We start from the raw sequence: 21,322 nt of genomic DNA, 5'->3' as shown, positions 1-21,322 counted from the left end.
TTGATCATCTATTGTTTACTGTGGGTTCTCAGTATTTACACTATAATATGTGTATTTGTATCTGTTTTACTTTTGGTGCCGGCAGTCTGGGCTTCCAGGCTGACTTAAGTACGCTGAGCTAATTAGCATGTAAATGGTAACCTTGTCTAGATGGGATTAGCCATGAGTCATCTGTACCTCGTTAGCTATTCATTGTGTGATGCTTTTATGTAAATATTCAGGCCATTGTTCATGTAGTGACTGTCATGCTTCTCAAGTGTATAAAAATCTGCTGCTTGTTTTAATAAAGGAGTTACTTGTTTCCAGACACATACAAGCTAAGTTCAGGCTAGTTCTTGTATGGGGGGCGGCTGGAATATCTCTATATGTCCAGACTGGAGGAAGCCTTATACTGACGGAAGACCACAAGCACGGTGTGGGTCGACGGTTCCGTCACAAATATTATTTCACTTCATGCGTTTTGGGGATTTCGGACACTTCCCTCTTTATCAGGGCTACAACACAATGATCCAGTTAGCAGGAAAAAGATTTCTGGGGGAGGTCTGTATACAAACTGAATAGTCCCTGGTTGCCTTATTACAAGGAAGGGGATTATATTTAAAGGAGAAGTATGGCCAAAGCTTTTTTGGCCATACTTCTTTAGAACACAGGAGTGCAGTTTGTGTTGCCTCTGTTCTAGACTTGGGAAAGATCCTAACCATATGGTCGCTATCTGCCCAGAAGCCTGGACCAGCACCTGGCTCAGCCTCTCAATGATCTGCCCTCCCGCCCCCTCCACAGCCCAGTGCTCCAGTAAGCGCTGGAGGGGAGAGCAGAGAGCTGACAGTCAAGGCTCTCTGCTCAGAGCAGGTAAGGGGAACTGAGAAATCAGCAGTATTTGATATCTCAGTTCTCACTGTAGAGCCGGTGGGGGACAAATGCAGCAGCTGCATCGGCTCGATGCTGCATCCACCTATGAGTATAAATGTTTTTTTTTTTTAAATCCCAAACTTCTCTTTAGAAGCCTAAGTGCAACCAAAATTACAAACAGAAAAATCAGCACAAGGGACATAACTTACAGTCAGTAGGATGTTTGTCTTGTGCTGATTCGTTTTCTGTTAGTAAAAATCTTCCTCTGTCCTGCCCCGACCCCTGCTGCTGTAATCTTCCAGTGGGGCACGGGTTAGTACATCCAATGGACTGTCACAGGTTCTCATCAAGAGAGCCCAACTATGCCACTCCTTTCTGCCCAGCTTCTCTATTTATGGACGTTGTACTACAGCTTCTATGAATAAAACAGAATCTTATAGAAGTACAGCTTCTATAAATGGAGCAGCTGGGGCAGAAAGGACAGGCATAGTTGAGTTTTCTTGACGAGAACCTGTGACAGCCCATTAGTTTTGTTAACTCCCGCCATAATTCGACAAAATGCTCAACATAAGCACCATAGTGATAACATACAGTTAAACTGACATGTATCAAGGTATTTGAAAATGTATATACAGCTTGCTTGTATCACAAGATAAATGATATAAAGCATACAATGAGTCACCGTTATTTCCCCGGGTATTAGATATCCGCTTTGAGAGGCCTGAATTCTAACGGTTATTATACTGTACGTCGAAGTCAATGGGCTTCTCAATTAGTGGAAATAGTAACGGCAGATGCACACCACACATCCCAAATCTTATTAAATTTTGTTGGACACCCTCTTTGTTCATACACAAGTTTTTCATATGGCAGTGTTTGGTTTACCTTCTTTATCTATGTACAAACAGATGAAGGATTGGGTTGAGCGCCATAGCCTTTAAATGTTTGACAATTTAAAAAAAATTACAAAAAATGGGAGTGTTGCCCCTCCAGACCAATCAGATTCCAGTAACCTGTAAAGCTGAAACATGAAAGCTAATTCTCATTATATATACAACAGTTTTTCACCTTTGCTTCCCATCTTCTCATATAACTCTCTATTTCCTCTTCTCTCTGACAGCTTCGTCTGCTCGTGATAATGGTACAAGGTGTCATCCAGATGACTATAAACCTGCTCAGCTCCCTCCCTTTCTACGCACTGCTACTGCGTCTCTGCCGTTCCTACCGGCTGGCAGGTGGGTTTTTTTATCACTTTATTCAAATCCTGTGCTTAAATAAGCATGGAGTCTGCCAGTAGTGATGTCCCTCTGCAAAATGCTGGTCGCCTGCCTCTCTGACTTTAATACCTGCCCAGACTTGGAGCCGGCATATAGCCAGTAAATCCATTGTGCAGCAAAAACATCTGATCTGCACATTTATTCAAAGTCACCCGCTTAAAAAATGTAAAGCCATTGAATCAGAAAGGCAGCCAAGCAGCTGGTATTTTTAGTTTGAATCTAGAATGGCTTTCTTTGTATTTCTCTCAAAATTTGTAAGTGTATATTTTGAGTGTATGTAAACTCTAATAATGAACTTCTCTCATTTCCCCTTTTTTTGTCTGCCAAATAAACCACTAAAAGTGTTTTTGTTATATCAGTTCAAAAAATAAAAAAAAGTATGTGTTGATCCTGCCAGAAGTCTTGAAGGTTCAGAACTGCCTGTGGCCAAGGTGGGGTCATAGAGCAGAGCTGATAACGTGTGCTAAGGATGTCAGACCTATGTGTTGACATGTCAATGAGGAAGGTAGGAGCAGTGTTGGGACAAGGTCCTTTAGCACCCTCCCTCCATGAGCTGTGAACTACTTTAGCCGCATAGGTTGCATGTTATGCCCTTTTTTTTGCACACATCCCTGCCCATTCCCCTCTATCTGCTGAAGTGCCTAAGGCAGTCACCTCTTTTACCTAACCCTTGGCTTGACCCTGGGTAGAAACATGTTATTTTTCTGGCACATCAGCAGCTATATTTCTGTACTTGCAGTATGATTTTTAAAGGGATAAAACATGTGGAAATGTGCATGTATTCCAAACGTGCTAAATATGATTTTTGTTTTTTGGGTTTTGCCTTGACATATGCTTTAAAGTGGTAATAAAGCTAAAAAACCTCCTGTGGTGTTTAGTGGCTCCCCTCAGCCCCCTCAATCCTTACCTGAGCCACCTTCGATCCAGCGATGTTCACGATAGCCTCTGAAGTATGGGGACTCTACCTCTTCATTGGCTGAGACAGCAGCAGGTCAATCACAGCCAGTGAGCCAATGAGGAGAGAGCAGGGGGGGCAAGCCGCAGCTCTATGTGTCTTATGGACGCATAGAGCAGCAGCTCAGAAACTAGCACACAAGGGTGCCCCAGGGCAAGCGGCTTTCTCTGGGGGGGACTTCTCGAGGAGGAGGAGCCATGAGCGCCAGCAGGGAACTGGAATAGAAGAGGATCGAAGCTGCTCTGTGCAAAGCTACTGCACAGAATAGGTAAGTATAACATGTTTGTTATTTAAAAAAAACATTTCTGTGGCATAAAGTGTCTCTTTCTCTTACTGAAAAGACAGACTGCAGTGTATGTTTAGTAAGTTCACATTTTAGTTCACACAAGTCCCCCAACTCCTCGTACAGAGAGTAAGAGAAGAGTACATTTAGGCTTAGCATTTGAGCAGCACTATAATTATCAACATGGCTGCCCCTTCTTGTACCTGGGGTCAGAGACTAAAGCTGGACATATATGAATCGAAAATCAGGCGGGTCAGCGGGGACTAGCCGAGACTTGATCCATGTATGGTCAGGCTGATTTTACCCAACCAGACTGTTGGATTTTTTACATTTGATTACTGCCAGTGGCTATAGCTTACCATTGTGTTCTGCCGGCAAGGAAGGCACCCCCCGGCAGAGCACAATATCGCTGCGGGAGGGATTCAGTCAGTCAGTGTTGATGGGTGAATCAAGCGATTTTCTTTCCTTCCAACTGTGGTGGAAGACAAGAAAATCAAGTCCTCAATGGGCTGCTTTAGGCTATAGATGTCTGAGATTACAGAAAGGCCCCTTTCACACTTGTGCGACCTAAAAGTCGCGTGATTTTACTGCAATTTTTTTTGCTGCGATTTTTCTGCATTTTTTTGCCGCGATTTTGACTGGAGTTGAAGTAATGCCTATGTCTATGGACCTCAAAACGCATTAAAATCAGCCCAAAGTAGTACAGGGACTACTTTGAAGTCGTTGCGACTTGAAGTCCTACAGATATGAACAGTACTCATTGGAAATCATGGAGTACTACTTTTCATTTGACTTTGCAGTCCCAAATCACAGGACAAGTCGCACAAGTGTGAAGGGGGGCTAAGTCATTTAGCAAAGAGGGATAGCGGTGCTTGGATAAGTGTACCTTTATATCAAAAATTTGGGTAAAAGACTGGAGTGCAAGACAATTTTCTCAAGCCTTGCTGTAGCAGCAGGCGAGAAACACATGTGCTGTACCTAACGGTCTAGTATGAACCGGGAAGCCCAGGCAACCAATTGTGTAAATATGACAAAGGGTAGAGGGAGAGACGGAAGAGACCGTCCCAGAAAGTGTTACCTTTATACCTTGAATTTCCCGCTGTGATAACTTTTTTACTTCTGTTGCAGAGGGTGTAAAATTTCACATGCTGGAGCAACAAAAGGGAAATCCACTTCGATTGTTGATGCAGGTGAGGTTAATATATCATTTGTTAAGTATGTATTATCAGTTGAATAAGCTGTGTAAAATGCTGTTTTATTATGATACTAATATTCTGATCTATAGAATTGTTTGTTACGCTTATTATGAAGGAAAATTCCTTTTTTCAGCTTTTTTTTATTATCACCTGGCAATCCTGCCAAGTGTAAATTTTACGTACTTGTAGAAAATGTACTTGGCCTGAGAAATAATGCAGCTGTCCAATTGAAGGACTGGTAAGCTGCGATAAATTACATTTGTGTTCCTTGGTTTAAATATACTTTAAAGAGGAGCTCCAGTCATGTTTATGAAAATTAAAAGACAGCAGCTACAAAAACTGTAGCTGATGACTTTTAATAAACCGACACTCGCCTGTACCAGGATTCAGCATTGTGCTCACCTGAGGGGGCGCCAGGGACCGTCTTCAGTCCCTGGTGCCGTCATCTTCGCTGTGGGCACTTGGCTGTGAAAGCTTGTGGCTTCACAGGCACCTGCCCACTGCACATGTGCGAGCCATGCTGTGGATTGTGAATGGTCCCGCAATCTTCTGGGACCTGTAACGTGTCCCAGAAGACTGCAGAGAGGGAGGGGGGAGGAGAACTGGAAGCATGTGCCTGTCTCAACCAGGTACCCCTCCTCTCCGCCCCCCAAAAAAAAATGTGTCAAATGGTAAAGAGGAGAGGGGGAGTAGGCCTTAAAGTGGAACTTCCCCTTATGGGTGTAGTTCCTCTTTAAAGATGTATTGCACAGGGCAGCTATGAACCTCCTCTTCTGCGGTCCTCTGCCAATTCTCTTGGCTCCTGCTCTTCTCCTTTCACCCATCATAGAAAGCCAACTCCTATGGGGGCACACTAGCGGGCTTGCCCCCGAGCTGGGCTGTGTGAATCCATTAACATACACAGTGTGGCTCGTCTCCGCCCCAGGCTCCCTCATCACAATGGTTCTTGCTGCTGTCTCTGAGCCTGTCAGGAGAGAGAACGAGAGACCAGCGCTGCTGCAGATGGACATAGCTCTGACTCAAGATAGGACTCAGGTAAGTATACAGAGGGGTGATGGGGCGATACAACTAGTAGAACATGTGTTTACCTTAATGCAGGCAATGCATTAAGGTAACAAATGTTTAGCCTTTAGAACCACTTTAAGGTTTCCAAACACATCAGGCATCATGACTTTAGTATCAAAAGCAACAGCTGGAATCTCTCTGGATGATATGGGCAGTACCCAGCTTTCTTTTCTTGCATAGCTTTTTTAAATTAACTTTATTTTACATGTACATACACAAAAATTTAGAACTAATTTGTATGTAATTTGGAAGGGAATAGAAACACAAATACATTTTATATCTATTTTCTGTGCTGCTTCCTCTACAGATTAACCCGCTACCCTATGGGCAAGTGCTTGACACCTACAGGATCCCATCCAGCAGATGTTACCCCAAAGACTCGTGGGGATCTTTGTGCAAGAAGCTGTTTATTGGGGAGGTTATCTACCCCTGGAAGCAGAAGGAAGAGAAACAAGACTGAGGGAGCACAGACAGTTTTTTTTAAATGAAGGACACTGCCACAGGTCATCACACACTGGCTGTGAGGAGTTTAAAGAAGTTCTTCAGGAAACAGTTAAATTCCTTCTTCTTTCTTGTTCATTGATTTATAGACCCCGACATATTAACTTCCTTGTAAGCCAAGGGTTGTGTGAATCCTCAGCTGACTCAACCGTTAGGGGTTGTCCTACCATAACTACCTAAAAAAATCAATATGGAAGTACCTCACCTAAAAATGAGTGCTTTACAGCACTGATAAATTTAGATAAGAGCTCAGGCTAAACACAACCCTCAATTTCACTGAAGGTTAATGAGCCAAGGGCCTTCAATCCCTGACTAGTTTCCTCCCGTACTCATTGGGCTTGTTCACACTTTGGTCTGCATAGACCAGCACATGCTCAATGCAAGGGCACATAGAAAATAATTGTTCTCTATAAGCCCTGTTCACACCACATGGCTGTGTTATGGTGCATTGCAAAAAAATGCAGACATGCTGCATTTTTACACAGTTGAGCTCACCATACCACAACGCATCATACTGCGGTACATAGACTTGAATGAAGTGTTATTTTGTGACACTTCAATAAAGTTAGCAAAAAAAAAAAAACCTAAAAAGGTAAACAGTGCTTTGCACTGTAACAAAGTAAAACACTGCCCATACATAGTTTACACTAGCTTACCTGCATTTTAGCTGATAAGGAAGGGCCCTAAGTTATTACTGGAGAACTTCTGCATAGGAGAGTTTCACTTTGAATGGAAATTACTTGTCTGCTTGGGATTTTGTTATACCGTACCACAGAGTAGTCACACCTCCCTCAGTCCACAGTAAGAGTGGTTATAGACCAGGCATGTCCAACCTGCGGCCCGGAACCTCAGGCAATGTGACCCACTACCCCCTGACAATTTTTTTTCTTGCTGGGGAGGAAGGAAGACAGGTCAGGGGCACGGCCACAGCAGCTGCCAACTAACGGTAGGCAGAGGCTGCCTCAGAGGGGAGGGGGAGCATGTGCAGTGTTTCTGACTCCTACCACCATGACCACTTTAAATCACTGAAGTGGTCATGGTGGTTAGAGTGTTCCTTTATATCTCTCAGAAGAAGTAAACCTCTGTATACTGATTCCATTTCATTTGATCATCCTCTAGTGTTAAATCAGTGCGGCGGGGGCGCGGCAGCGCAGGAAGGGCGCAGCGGCATTTTATTACTTATATACCTTAACTATAGTATATATTTTATATGCGGCCTGAGAAAATTTCTCTACACTCAATGTGGCCCAGAAAAGCTAAAAGGTTGGACACCCTTGTTATAGACCTAAGAGATAGTCTGCCGCAATATTATGTCTGAGATGTTCAAGACAATTAATTCTTCCTTTGAGAAGTCTCACCCAGGAGGCCTGAGTGGCTTTCATGTGTTGGGAATGTTGATTTCTTTATAACATGTACCCCCCTAAATGGGACTGATGGAAATTATACTATATTGCAGTATATACTTCCATGGTGGCAGCACATTGACTTTTATACTTGCTGCGTATGAGATAATCCTGGCAGATCAAGCTTTGCTATCAGTGTGGGAATGCCTTATTGCTGTGGTCTTCTTGAATGCACATATGTGATGTTGGTATATTCCTTGGCCTCCTGGGATGGAGTTCCTTAAATTAAAAAGGAGTTTCACCCACATTTTAAACTTTGCGCCAACCTCCCCTCCCTTCGTTATCGTTTTACAGTTCCTCGTTGGACTTTTTTTTTTTTCCAGTTGTCTATTTACCTTATTTGCACAGGGGAATGCTCTGTTTCTGGTGTAACTCGCCGTGGCTCCTGGGATATGAGTTTCATCAATCCCAGGATTCAATGGGAAACACAATAAGTGTGCTGCACTTTGTAGTTTATGCGCATGCACGAGGTCAGGAGGTGCATGCTGGGTAAGACAGCAGCACCATATACTGGAAGGAGATACTAATGGGCTTCAGATGCCCACACTGCAGATGAGAGCGTGAGTGAAGAGGACAGAAAAGGTAGTTAAAAAAAAAAAAAAAACATTTAGAAAACCTACATTAACTACTAATACTGTTTGGTGTAGCATTAGGTGGAAACATCACGGGAGTGATTGCAGTATTCTAGTCTTCATCTCCCCAAGGTAATACTTAAAATCTGGCCTGTTAGTGTGCCCTGTGGACCGGAGCTGAGAAACACTGCTTTAATCTACTGAATAGACCAGTATTTGATTCTCATATACAAACATATGTTTAAGACAACTTGCAAGACATGCAAGAGGCTCTTTATTTCCCTTGTAGGGGGGTTTGTCATTACAATCTCACATGCTTTGGGAAATAATATAGGCCAACTGCTCATCTAGGACCATTTGCAAAAAAAAATCCAAAAAACTAAGGATTAGTCCCACAGGGATTTTTCTGGGATGAAAGTTTCTTTCCTTGCACCAGATTTGTAAAGTATCTAGATCACAACATACTGGTTTACAGAAAATCTATTTTTTACTGACAACTTTAAAAACTTTTTCTTCAAAAAAAGACATTATAACATTAAGAACTGTAGTAGGCCATCGTGCTTATGTAGTGATCTAACGCTGATCATTACCATTGATATATTTTTACCAATTATATTGTGTACAATATGTTGATATAAAAGAGGGGACAGGAGACTGGCTCAACACATTTCCTGGAACTAATTGACCAAGGTGGATTTTCCTGACCAGTCACTACTGTGCGCTATTGTCTGAGCACCTCCCCTTCCCTTCCCTTCCAGCATGTTGACCTGATGTGAACACATATGTTTGGCAAATGATAGCAAAGCTGGTTTTGTAGCTGGATTGTACATGTGTGGCCAGCCTTTCTCAACCTTTTTAACACAGAGGAACCCTTGAAATAAATTTCTGGTCTCGGGGGATCCCTGCTAAAAATTTAAAATCTGCAACTCATGACACATTAGTGTGGCAGTCAGTGGGAAGAATGCTCCTTACTCTTGTCATCATTGGGAAGAATTACCCCCTTACAGATAGCTAAAAGGAACAATGGTGTCATTGGGAACTTATCGAGGCAAAAATTGCCTATTGCTCAACGAACCCGCCAGCAACCTCAGGAGGAACCCTGGTTGAGAATCTCTGTGTGTGGCTATCTTGCACCTGTAGGTTCTTAAAAAAAAAAAAAAAAACTTAATAGAAGTGTGGAGAGTGCCTTTGCTGACCTCTTCTGAAAGTATAAGATTCCTGGCTGTCATAAATTCAGTGTTTTCAGTATTCTCTTAGTCACTGACCTGGAACAAGGATGCAGATTAGGAATCCCGATTTGATTTGTTGATCTGCATGCTAGTTCCAGGTCAGTCTCTTTTTGTAGTTAAAGCGGAGTTCCAGCCATTTCACTCACCTGTCCAACGGTCCAGCGATGCGGCCGCCCGAACCCTCGATCCTCTCCCTCGGCGCCGGCATCACTTCTGTGGGCACCCGGCTGTGACAGTTTGCGGCTTCACAGCCGGTTACGCACTGCGCATGCGCAAGTTGCGCTACGCGCCGTGATTGGCCGGCAATCTTCTGGGACCTTTGACAAGTCCAAGAAGATTGCAGGGAGGGAGGGGGAGAGGAGAACTTCCGCTCAGGGCGCCGCGGCGCTCCGAGCGGAAGTGGGAGCGGGCACCTGTCAAAACTAGGTACCCGCTCCCCCCCCAAAAAAATGACATGCCAAATGTGGCATGTCAGGGGGTTAGGACCACCTAAAGCGGAAGTTCCACTTTTGGGTGGAACTCCGCTTTAAGCCAAGGACAGCCAGACAGCTAGCCTTTTCAGAAGGAGGTCAGCAATCATAACATTTCTCTCAGTACAAGTTTCCTTTAAGGGCTAGTTCACCTTTTAGCAAACAAAACTGCTTATTGCAGATAGGGGGCGTCTGTAAATAAAAACAATAATGCCCTTACTATAGGTATAGGCCATTTACGTACCACATGAAGCCTGCCTGGAAAACTTCCAAGATGTTTCTAAAAGAGGCCTAGCTATTACTGTTTACCTTCACCATCACAGGAGTGAGCTCTGAATTGCTGAGGTCAGCACTACAGCCTTCAAGGTGAGAAAGAACTCACTCCTGGTATGGTGAAGGTGAACAGTAACAGCTGTGCCCCTCTTAACAACACCCTAGTACTGTGATGGCGAACCCTCGCACCCCAGATATTTTGGAACTACATTTCCCATGATGCTCAACTACGCTGCAGAGTGCATGAGCATCATGGGAAATGTAGTGCCAAAACATCTGGGGTGCCAAGGTTCGCCATCACTGCCCTAGTAGAACAGCACAATGGCAGATTTGGCAACCAAGCGATGCTGCTTGCCAGTCTATAGCAGAGATGCTTGGTCTTTTTAAAAGCAGAGGGATGAAATAGTATGGGGAGGTGTGGAAATGCCGGGATCCCAAGCAGACTTCCATTGCCAGTTCCATTTCAAATGAACATCCTATTAAAGGAATTACATTCCAAACAATAGACTGGATTTAACAGCTTCAAAGCACAAGTTCTGATGAATATTACTATCATTGTACTATGCAGCCTAACATTCCTTTCATTTCTATTAGCAAAAAGACCTAAACTACTACATTATTTCGACCCGTTTTATGGCATGTACAGACACTGGAGGTCTACTATGGAAATGAGTGCAGAAAAGCCAAACTGCTCAATGTATACATGAAGCATATACAGTATATTTCATATCATTTACCTGCCAACATTTTAGTCAATCCTTTAATTCACTCTACAACACTGCATAGCCGGGGCATTGACAACACTATTCACTATTGCAGCTCTTCAGCATCCTATGACGTTTGCTTGATCATTGCTTCATCATACTACTGAGGTTCCCACTGTGCTTTCCATCTCTGCAAATTGCCTCTATGTCCCTTCACCAACCTAACCTCACCCCCCCCCCCCATTCCAGGTGCCTGGTAGGAAACACTGCAGTAAAGTATGATTGGCTGAGAGTACATAACCTCCCACACTGTCTGGTTTCTGCTATGCAGGAGCTTGTGGGAAGGTAATATAAAGATGTATTATAGGCACTTATACAATCACTATTTTAAAGTGCATTGAAATAATTTTTCCTTAAATAATATGTAAACCTAACATTCCATATTTCTGATATAAGCCTGCTGTGCCATGTATTTGTATGAAAAAGTATCCTGTTTTCTTTGTGTTGTTTCCTTTGTGTGAAATATCCTGTTCCTGCCAGTCCCTCTGCTTTGCTATCTAAAAAAAACAGACCACACTAAGCATGAGAGCACAGTGAGGTCAGCCTGGGAACTCAGTCTGCTCTCCTCCAATGATCAGACTTTTCCTGATACGCCCCCTGCACAGCCATTCACTGGGATGACCAGTGTTCTGCTGTGTCTCCTTCCCTAGCTCTCAGAGTTCCTCAGGCAGCTGAGAACAATGGGTATGTAATCACTTCTAAAAAAAAAAAAAGGGGGGGGGAGATATTTATAACTTTTTTAAAAATCTATTTAAGCTGAATAGGTTGGTTTAAAAGGCGAAGGTTTACATATACTTTAGGGAATAAGGGTCCTTTCACACGGGCTTTCCACCCAATGGACTCAGTTTTGCTCAGCGGGAGATTGATCCACTGAGCAGGCGGATGACAGGTCTGTCTCTGCTTACTGGGAAGAGATAGACCTGTCAGACCTATGGTGAGATCAAGGGAAAATAGACCGCCTGTCGGTTTTCATCCGATCTGATCCTCCAGATGGATGGAAGATAGGGTTACCATCTGTCTGTATTTCATGGACAGGATCAGATTGGATAGTGGTGGGTGTCAGTGGAGATGTCACTTCTGACATCTGGTGCTCCATAGAGGTACATGGAGCGTCCGATCAAGTCCGCCTGAAAAACTGACAGGCGGGCCTGATCGGAAAGCCCGTGTAAAAGGGGCCTAACTTGATATTTTTTGCCTTCTTATATTATTAACTGTTCTTTGTATTTGAGTAGCACCAGCAAATTCAGCAGCTCTTTGTGCAGTACACAGGAGCAGTCCCTGTTCCAGAGCAGCTGCCAAATTAGTCAAGGCACAAGCGATAACTAGGCAGCTCTTCCTGTTCTGAGGCCCCGCCTTTGTGACATCATCATTGTAGACCAGTGGAGGATTGGGCAGGATATGCCTCTAATGATAAAGGAAAAGGAATTGGCAGTACTCCAGGTTGAGTCAAAATCCAGATTTATTGACTGGACATCCAAATATGACAATCGTGACAAGGTAGACGCGTTTCACACACTGACTGTGTGCTTAATCATTATGATTAAGCACACAGTCAGTGTGTGAAACGCGTCTACCTTGTCACAATTGTCATATTTGGATGTCCAGTCAATAAATCTGGATTTTGACTCAACCTGGAGTGCTGCCAATTTCTTTTCCTTCATCAAGTTTCCACGGAGGCGAGCCGGGGCATGCACCGGTGTGAGTCATCAGGCAATTACACCACCTTGAGCAGTGAGTTCTTGTCTCTCCAATTGCCTCTAATGATGTCAGACTCTCAATGGACTCCTGTGCACGAGGGCGTCTAGGCACTTCCACTGCGCAGACGTACTCTGCTGCTTCTTTTCAGGAATTATGTGCTGAAGATGTATTTTTACTACCCGATTTACTGTACTAAAATGTGCTTACTGATCCTAATCAAACAGATAAATGTTAGATTTTTAAAGTGGAAGTGGATCTTAAAAATAAAAAATTGCCAGCAGATTGGGTCTTTTTGTTTTTTAATCTGTGTATTGGGGGGGTGGGCAACCTTGGTACTTCAGCTGTGGTTAACCACAAGTCCCATTATGCCTAAGGCTCTGGGAGTCATGTCTGTGGCTGTCAGTCTTGAAATGCCTCTTGGGACTTGTTGTTCCAAAACAGCTGGAGTGCAGAGGTTTCCTACCCCACTGTAGACTGACTGGGGCACATGAGCAGAACAGAGTACAGTCTCAGCATCTTACAGATGCAGGAAATGAAGCCAGGTGCTGAGATAATGTAATTTCATTGTGCATATGCCATAGTTGCATCATCAGTGCCTGCCCAATGGGCGAACCAAAAAGATGGCAGACCCGGAAGAAGAGGACGATACCATGGCATGTGGGGAGCTCAGACCTCACATCACTGGAGGAGAGCAAACCCGAAGGTAAAATATCGTAATGTGCACGGGTGCTGTAGATACAGTACTTGCACATTATGGTAAATGCCTTCCCACCACGGTTTACTTTGCATATAGGTCAGCTTTAATCTAGAAGTATTTCCATTGCATTGCTTAGCCAATAGCAACTTTCCAGCTACGTGCTTACTGGCTCTTTCACATCTGTGCTGCCCTCTGAAGTGTGATCCGTGTTCTGATTGATTCTCAGAGGGCATTAGAGGAGGCGTTATATTGATGATTTAAACCTGTAATGCCCACTACCGTGCAGCAATCGCATGCCATCATTGATATCAATGGGAGGAATAGTGCCCCATCATTGGTATCAGTGGGAGGAATAGTGCCCCATCATTGGTGTCAGTGAGAGGAATAGTGCCAAATCATTGGTGTCAGTGGGAGGAATAGTGCCCCATCATTGGTGTCAGTGGGAGGAATAGTGCCCCATCATTGGTGTCAGTGAGAGGAATAGTGCCAAATCATTGGTGTCAGTGGGAGGAATAGTGCCCCATCGTCGGTGTCAGTGGAAGGAATAGTGCCCTATTGTTGGTGTCAGTGGGAGGAATAGTGCCCCATCATTGGTGTCAGTGGGGACTGCGCATGCACAGTGTGTCTGTATTGTGCCATTGCAGCCAGAGGAAACTATTGGTTGTTGGGCTCGTTTATTCATATTTTTTTTTATGTTTATATTTTTAAACTGATTTTTTGTTATTATTTGTTCAATAATATTTTTAGTTTACAATTAAGCACTCCGCTCAGTTAGCTTTTATGGTACTGTATTCACAGTGCATTCTGGACTTTCTAATGAGCGAGCCAAGCAATTGCTGCTTACTTCATTTCTTTGGCCAAACTCAGCCGCTCGCCTAAGCTATTAAAAAGGCATAGTCCCTCTTTGGGACCATGTTTCATGCTACATCCATATTTTGGGTGTAACATGAAACATGGTGGTGTTCCCCGACCCCCCACCCTCAGACTGCTTCCACATTCACCTGAATTGTGGGTTGCATCCACCTGGAGCTCCCTGTTGCCACTTGAATTTAGTATGGCTGTGTGTGGCTCCTCCTGCACAGCTGCAAGTCCTATCTTCCACCATAACAGAGGGACTCACAAATTGTGCTGGTACAATTGCGGTGGCATCAATGCACTTGTAGTTCACGGTTTACTTCCAGTAGTCCCATAACAGAAGGAGCTGGCATGTAAACCATGCAGAAACCTGTGTATTTCACCTGTGACACACTAATATTTGTCGCAATGCAAAAAACGTTTAAAAATTGCAATTTTTTTTAAATGTGATTAAGCTATGTGCATTTTTTACGTTTTTTTTAATAAAAGGTAATGCCTTGAATCCATGTTTGTTTGTGTTCTGAATAGTAGGTCAGGTTATAGACTATTCACAGCATAGAAGGAAAATGGCTTAGCAACAGTGATATACATCTGACTCCATGGCACAATCTGCTGGCTGTTTTTGATAAATATAATCTATTCATATTTTTTTTTTTTTTATATATATATATATTATACGGGCTATAAAGAAAATTAATGTTTTAGCACTGAACAAATTTAAATATAAAAATAAAGTATAGGGCAACATTATACATTCAAACGGCAGTTGGAGAGTGGAAGTTTGAATGTGATTATTTTCCTGGGACAATACTGACAACTCCATTCTGGCACATTGACAAATAAAGTTTTATGTTGATAAATAAGGCCCAACACATTATTGTGAATGATGAAGTTCCATCTTTTATTCTTAGATTAGAAATGTATTAATCACTTTGGTCAAGAAATGTGTTAAATTATTTTCCCCAATCCAGTTTTAGATTTATAGTCTGAAATTTGTGTTTTAATCATTGCATATATTTTGACCAGTCCTGTTTTGTAAACCTTGTCTTAATTATTTAACAAAAAGAAAAGAATAAACCATTTTATACCTGATCCAAAATGGCTTTGCTGGTTTGTTTTTTTTAAAGGGCACCATACACAAGACAAGATTGTTGTATGGTGCAAATATTTGCAACACAATCACAAGACAATGTCAATCTTTATAGAGAGCGAGTTTTCATATTGTTGGAGTTTTTAAATTGGGTTGTAGAAGTTTCCTCCATTAGGTGAGATGAATAGAGACAGACAGGTACATGAGGCCCTGTACAGATATTATTAATATTGCACCCTAACACCAAAGGTTCCATAGATAGAGCAGTGACATGGCACAGAGGAGTGGGTGACTTAATACCTATATGTTGTATTACCAGATTGATATGCAACATGTCACATGGTAATATGAGCACAACACCCTTTGCTTGGTTTGATGTATTGATACCAGTGTGAAAAAATCTTACTATTATAATGTAATATAATGTGTGATGCATTATTACTAGTGTAATGTTATATTGCTAGTGTGATGTATTGTTACCAGTGTAATCCTACGTCACATGATGTATGAACACACTGGTAAGAATATATAACGTGTAACATAAGATTACTCTGTTATGTGTAATGTATTGTTACCAGTGTAATCCTATGTTACATGCGATGTATTGCTACAAATGTAATCCTACGTCATGCGATGTATTGCTACAAATGTAATCCTACGTCATGCGATGTATTGCTACAAATGTAATCCTATGTCATGTGATGTATTGTTACCAGTGTAATCCTAAGTGTTGGTTCACACTGATCCAACTTGAAGTCGCCCCGACTTCGGGCGACTAACGAAGTCGCCCGTGCAGCGCGGCTTGCAACGACTTCTCATAATGGAAATCAATGCAAGTCGCTCCGACTTTGCAAAAAAAAATAGTGCAGGAACCTTTTTCTAAGTCGGAGCGACTTGAGTCGCTCTGATTAGAACGGTTCCATTGCACAGCATGGAGCGCTACTTGTCAGGCGACCAAGTTGCCTGACAAGTCGGATCAGTGTGAACCGGTGTAGCGTGAGAATTACCTACCCCGTGAGAATTACCTACCCCTCGTCACTTCCGGCCAGGAACAGCTGAGCAGCGCAGCAGTGCGCATGCTCACAGGGCCGGATACCTAAAGGGACGACAGAGGAGCTGACTAGTGCGCATGCGCACTAGTATGGAAATAGGACGGTGTACCGTGGAAAAAACCTACCCACGCGGCGGTTAAATAAAACAGCGGGGTTGCAATACAAATCATCTCCGCTCATGTGGCTGTCACTTCCCTGCTCTCGGCAAGTAAATATAAAAGCGGCTGGCGTCTCCGTGATTTATGTTTACATACACCCGCCGCCGCTTTTATATTTACTTGCCGAGAGCAGGGAAGTGACAGCCACAGGAGCGGAGATGATTCGTATTGCAGCCCAGTTGTTTTAATGTAACGGCTGCATTCCATACAGTGCCGTGAACCGGAAGTGACGAGGGGTAGGTTTTTCTCACGGGTAGGTAATTCTCACGGAACACCGGCACTAAATCACATGTGATGTATTGTTACCAGTGTAATCCTACCTCGTGACATAGAATTACACTGGTAGCAATACATCACATATAATGTAGAATTACGCTGATAACAATACATCACGTGACGTATGATTACACAGGTAAGGCCCCTTGCACACGGGCTTTCCGATCCGATCCACCTGTCAGTTTTTTAGGCGGACCTGATCAGATGCTCTATGCAGCCCTATGGAGCCGTGGATGTCAGCGGAGGCATCTCCGCTGACCCCCACTGCTATCGGATCCGATCCTGTCTGTGAAATCCAGAGAGACGGAAACCCTATTTTCCATTCATCTGGAGGATTGGATGGGATTGAATGAGAACGGACAGGCGGTCCATTCTCATCCGATCTCCCCATAGGGGAGAGCGGGGATCTGACAGCTCCGTCTCCACAAGTAAGCGGAGACGGAGCTGTCATCTGCCTGCTCTGCGGGGATCGGCTGATCGATCCCCTGCTGAGCATAACGGACTCCGACGGGCACACCGCCCGTGTGAAAGGAGCCTTATACTATGTTATAATGTCTTATACGTCACATGTGATGTATTGTTATCAGTGTAATCCTATGTGATGTATTGTTACCAGTGTAATCCAACATCATGTGATGTATTGTTATCAGTGTAATCCTATGACATGTTATGTATTGATACCAGTGTAATCCAACATCACATGATCTATTGTTATTGTAATTCTATGTCGCGTGGTGCATTGTTATCAGTGTAATCTTCAGTGGTAAATTTGTCAACCAAAATGTTTTCCTCAAAGTTTTCGTCAGCGGCATTTTTACAATGAGGAAAACTAAAAGTACAGCACATTTTTCCCCACTGGCGAAAACTATGACGAAAATCAAATTAATTTTCGTTTTGGGAGGAAAATGTGAGGCAAGGACATTTACTAACTTCCAGTTTTCACGGAGCTCCGACTGCTTCCGCTCCCAGCAAGCAAGCGAGTTGAAGAGACTGTGTGCACCGTCCATGACGACTGCCAGAGACCAGAGCAGAACTGTGCATTATAGGCCATCCCTCAGACCTGAGACCACCATCCAGAGCACTGTGCAGAATTACAGGCCTTCTCTGATCAGTGACCACCCACATGGCAGCATCCAGAGCACTGTGTGTTACAGGCCATCCCTCAGACCTGAGACCACCATCCAGAGCACTGTGCAGCATTACAGGCCTTCTCTGATCAGTGACCACCCGCATGGCAGCATCCAGAGCACTGTGTGTTACAGGCCATCCCTCAGACCTGAGACCACCATCCAGAGCACTCTGCAGCATTATAGGCTTCCTCAGGCCATCCAGAGTGGCTAAATCTATATCTGTGAGTTTGTTCAAATCTTAATACCATAAATAATTACACGATTTTAGATTTTATTACTCCAGGAGTATATAATGAGTTTGGAAATGCTTAAATAATGCATTACAATTTTACCTAAACACATTTGATTTTAGTTGACTAAAATGATTTTATTCAACTAAAATGTACTGGAGATTTTAGTTGACTAAAATACAGCTAAAACGGGACTAAAACTAAAATGGCATTTTAGTCAAAAGACTATAACTAAAACTAAATAAAAATTTGATGCCAAAATTAACTCTGATCTGACCTTACAAGTGTAATTGTTGCCAGTTGAAACATTTGTTACATGCGGTGTGTTATTAGTGTGATCCTAGTTACTAGTCTGTTATTTTAATAGGGTGATGTATTATTATTATTATATAGTATTTATATAGCCCCGACAGTTTACGCAGCGCTTTACAACTTGAGGGTAGACAGTACACATACAATACACTTCAATACAGTAGGAATCAGAGGGCCCTGCTCGTTGGAGCTTACAATCTAAGATTGTTACCAATGTGAGCCAATGTTGCATGTGATGTATTTTTACCAGCGTGAGGTATCATTACCAGTGTTATCTAAGACTTCCAGTGAGCTGCGGTGTTTCTAGTTGGGGTAGTGTTTGCAGTGTGAAGTACTGAATGCAATGTGATTCAGTGTATGCCGTCCTTCCAGTATAATGCTTTGCTTTCATTGTGATGTGGTATGTTGCAGAGCGATGGAGTTTTTTGTGTGTGATGCAGTGATTCTGATGCATTGTTTCCAGTGCAATGGGGTTTTAGTATAGTTTTGGTTTACAGGACATTTCAATCCTTTAAGTGTGATACAGTGCTTCCAGTATAATTCAGTGTGATGCACTGCTTCAAGTGTAATTTATTGTATGCAGTGCTTTTAGTGTAATTCAGTGTGTGCAGTGATTCCAGTGTAATTTAATGTATGCAGTGTAAATCAGTGTGTGCAGTGCTTCCAGTGTAATTCAGTGTATGCAGTGCTTCCAGCGTAATTCAGTGCTCCCAGTGTAATTCAGTGTGTGCAGTGCTTCCAGTGTAATTTGGTGTGTGCAGTGCTTCCAGTGTAGTTTGGTGTGTAGAGTGCTTCCAGTGTAATTCAGTGTGTACAGTGCTTCCAGTGTAATTCAGTGTGTGCAATGCTTCCAGTGTAATTCAGCGTTTACAGTGCTTCCAGTATAATTCAGTGTGTGTATTGCTTCCAGTATAAGTCAGTGTGTGCAGTGCTTCCAGTATAATTTGGTGTGTGCAGTAACTCCAGTGTAAGCAGTGCTTTTAGGATAATTCAGTGTTTGCAGTGCTTCCAGTGTAATTTAGAGTTTGCAGTGCTTCCAGTGTAATTCAGTGTGTGCAGTGTAACAGTGTATGCACTGCTTTCGGTGTAAATTAGTTATGCAGTTCTTCCAGTTTGATTTAGTGTATGCAGTTCTTCCAGTGTAATTCAGTGTGTGCAATGCTTCCAGTGTAATTCAGTGTACGCAGTGCTTCCAGTGTAATTCGGCGTATGCACTATGCAGTGCTTCCAGTATAATTCAGTGTGTGTATTGCTTCCAGTATAAGTCGATGTGTGCAGTGCCTCCAGTGTAATTTGGTGTGTGCAGTGCTTCCAGTGTCATTCGCTATGTGCAGTGATTCCAGTGTAATTCAGTGTGTGCAGTGTAACAGTGTATGCATTGCTTTCAGTGTAATTTAGTTATGCAGTACTTCCAGTTTGATTAGTGTATGCAGTGCTTTCAGTGTAATTCAGTGTTCCCAGTGTAGTTCGGTGTGTGCAGTGCTTCCAGTGTAGTTTGGTGTATGCAGTGTAATTCAGTGTGTGCAGTGCTTCCAGTGTAATTCAGTGTGTACAATGCTTCCAGTGTAATTCAGTGTGTGCAATGCTTCCAGTGGAATTCAGTGTGTGCAATGCTTCCAGTGTAATTCAGTGTGTGCAGTGCTTCCAGTGTAACTCAGTGTGTGCAATGCTTCCAGTGTAATTCGGTGTATGCAGTGCTTCCAGTGTGTGCAGTGCTTCCAGTGTAATTTGGTGTGTAGAGTGCTTCCAGTGTAATTTGGTGTGTGCAGTGCTGCCAGTGTAATTCAGCGTATGCACTATGCAGTGCTTCCAGTATAATTCAGTGTGTGTATTGCTTCCAGTATAAGTCAGTGTATGCAGTGCTTCCAGTGTAATTCGGTGTGTGCAGTGCTTCCAGTGTCATTCGCTATGTGCAGTGTTTCCAGTGTAATTTAGTGTGTGCAGTGTAACAGTGTATGCACTGCTTTCAGTGTGATTTAGTTATGCAGTACTTCCAGTTTGATTTAGTGTATGCAGTGCTTTCAGTGTAATTCAGTGTATACAGTGTAATTAGGCGTGTGCAGTGTTCCCAGTGTAGTTCGGTGTGTGCAGTGCTTCCAGTGTAATTCAGTGTGTGCAGTGCTTCCAGTGTAATTCAGTGTGTGCAATGCTTCCAGTGTAATTCAGTGTGTGCAGTGCTTCCAGTGTAATTCAGTGTGTGCAATGCTCCCAGTGTAATTCAGTGTGCGCAGTGCTTCCAGTGTAATTCAGTGTGTGCAGTGCTTCCAGTGTAACTCAGTGTGTGCAATGCTTCCAGTGTAATTCGGTGTATGCAGTGCTTCCAGTGTAATTCAGTGTGTGCAGTGCTTCCAGTGTAATTCAGTGTATGCAGTGCTTCCAGTGTAATTCAGTGTGTGCAATGCTTCCAGTGTAATTCAGTGTGTGCAATGCTTCCAGTGTAATTCGGTGTATGCAGTGCTTCCAGTGTAATTCAGTGCTTCCAGTGTGTGCAGTGCTTCCAGTGTAATTTGGTGTGTAGAGTGCTTCCAGTGTAATTCGGTGTGTGCAGTGCTTCCAGTGTAATTCAGCGTATGCACTATGCAGTGCTTCCAGTATAATTCAGTGTGTGTATTGCTTCCAGTATAAGTCAGTGTATGCAGTGCTTCCAGTGTCATTCGCTATGTGCAGTGCTTCCAGTGAGATGTGCTTTGCTTTCAGTGCAATACAATGATTTCCGGTGCGATGTGGTATGCTGCAGAGCGATGGATCTTTTTCAGTGCAATGCATTGATTCGGATGCAGTGTTTTTCCAGGACAATGGCGTTTTTTCCAAGTTATAATTTTAGTTTTCAGGGTCTTCTAACCATATATATTGTCAGCTAACTATAATACATGCTAGGACTTGTGGTGCATCGAGGACTGAATGGCAGGCTGTTCAGCCATTAGCTTTAGGTAGTCAGTCGCCTTTGCTGCGGTCATGAAATCCACCTGAACAGAAATGCAGATGAT

The 21,322-nt window shown here is 43.1% G+C and overlaps 1 protein-coding gene across 3 annotated transcripts in view; it reads left to right on the top strand.

Moving 5' to 3' along the window:
* Nucleotides 1–6,472, top strand: part of PIGQ (phosphatidylinositol glycan anchor biosynthesis class Q) — a 59,117-nt gene extending 52,645 nt beyond the window's left edge. For all 3 annotated transcript variants that reach the window (XM_082261078.1, XM_082261077.1, XM_082261076.1), the window contains exons 9-11: nucleotides 1,970–2,084; nucleotides 4,493–4,554; nucleotides 5,933–6,472. In XM_082261078.1, the coding sequence (XP_082117204.1) occupies nucleotides 1,970–2,084; nucleotides 4,493–4,554; nucleotides 5,933–6,085 (330 nt within the window). In that variant the 3' untranslated portion in view covers nucleotides 6,086–6,472. The remainder of the gene's footprint in view (nucleotides 1–1,969; nucleotides 2,085–4,492; nucleotides 4,555–5,932) is intronic.
* Nucleotides 6,473–21,322: the final 14,850 nt, after the last annotated feature.

The sequence above is a fragment of the Pelophylax lessonae genome (genome assembly GCF_965119305.1).
Source record: "Pelophylax lessonae genome assembly, chromosome: 6".
NCBI lineage: Eukaryota > Metazoa > Chordata > Amphibia > Anura > Ranidae > Pelophylax > Pelophylax lessonae.
The sequence above is the reverse complement of the archived record's forward strand: the minus strand, read 5'-3'. Positions and strand labels throughout refer to the sequence as shown.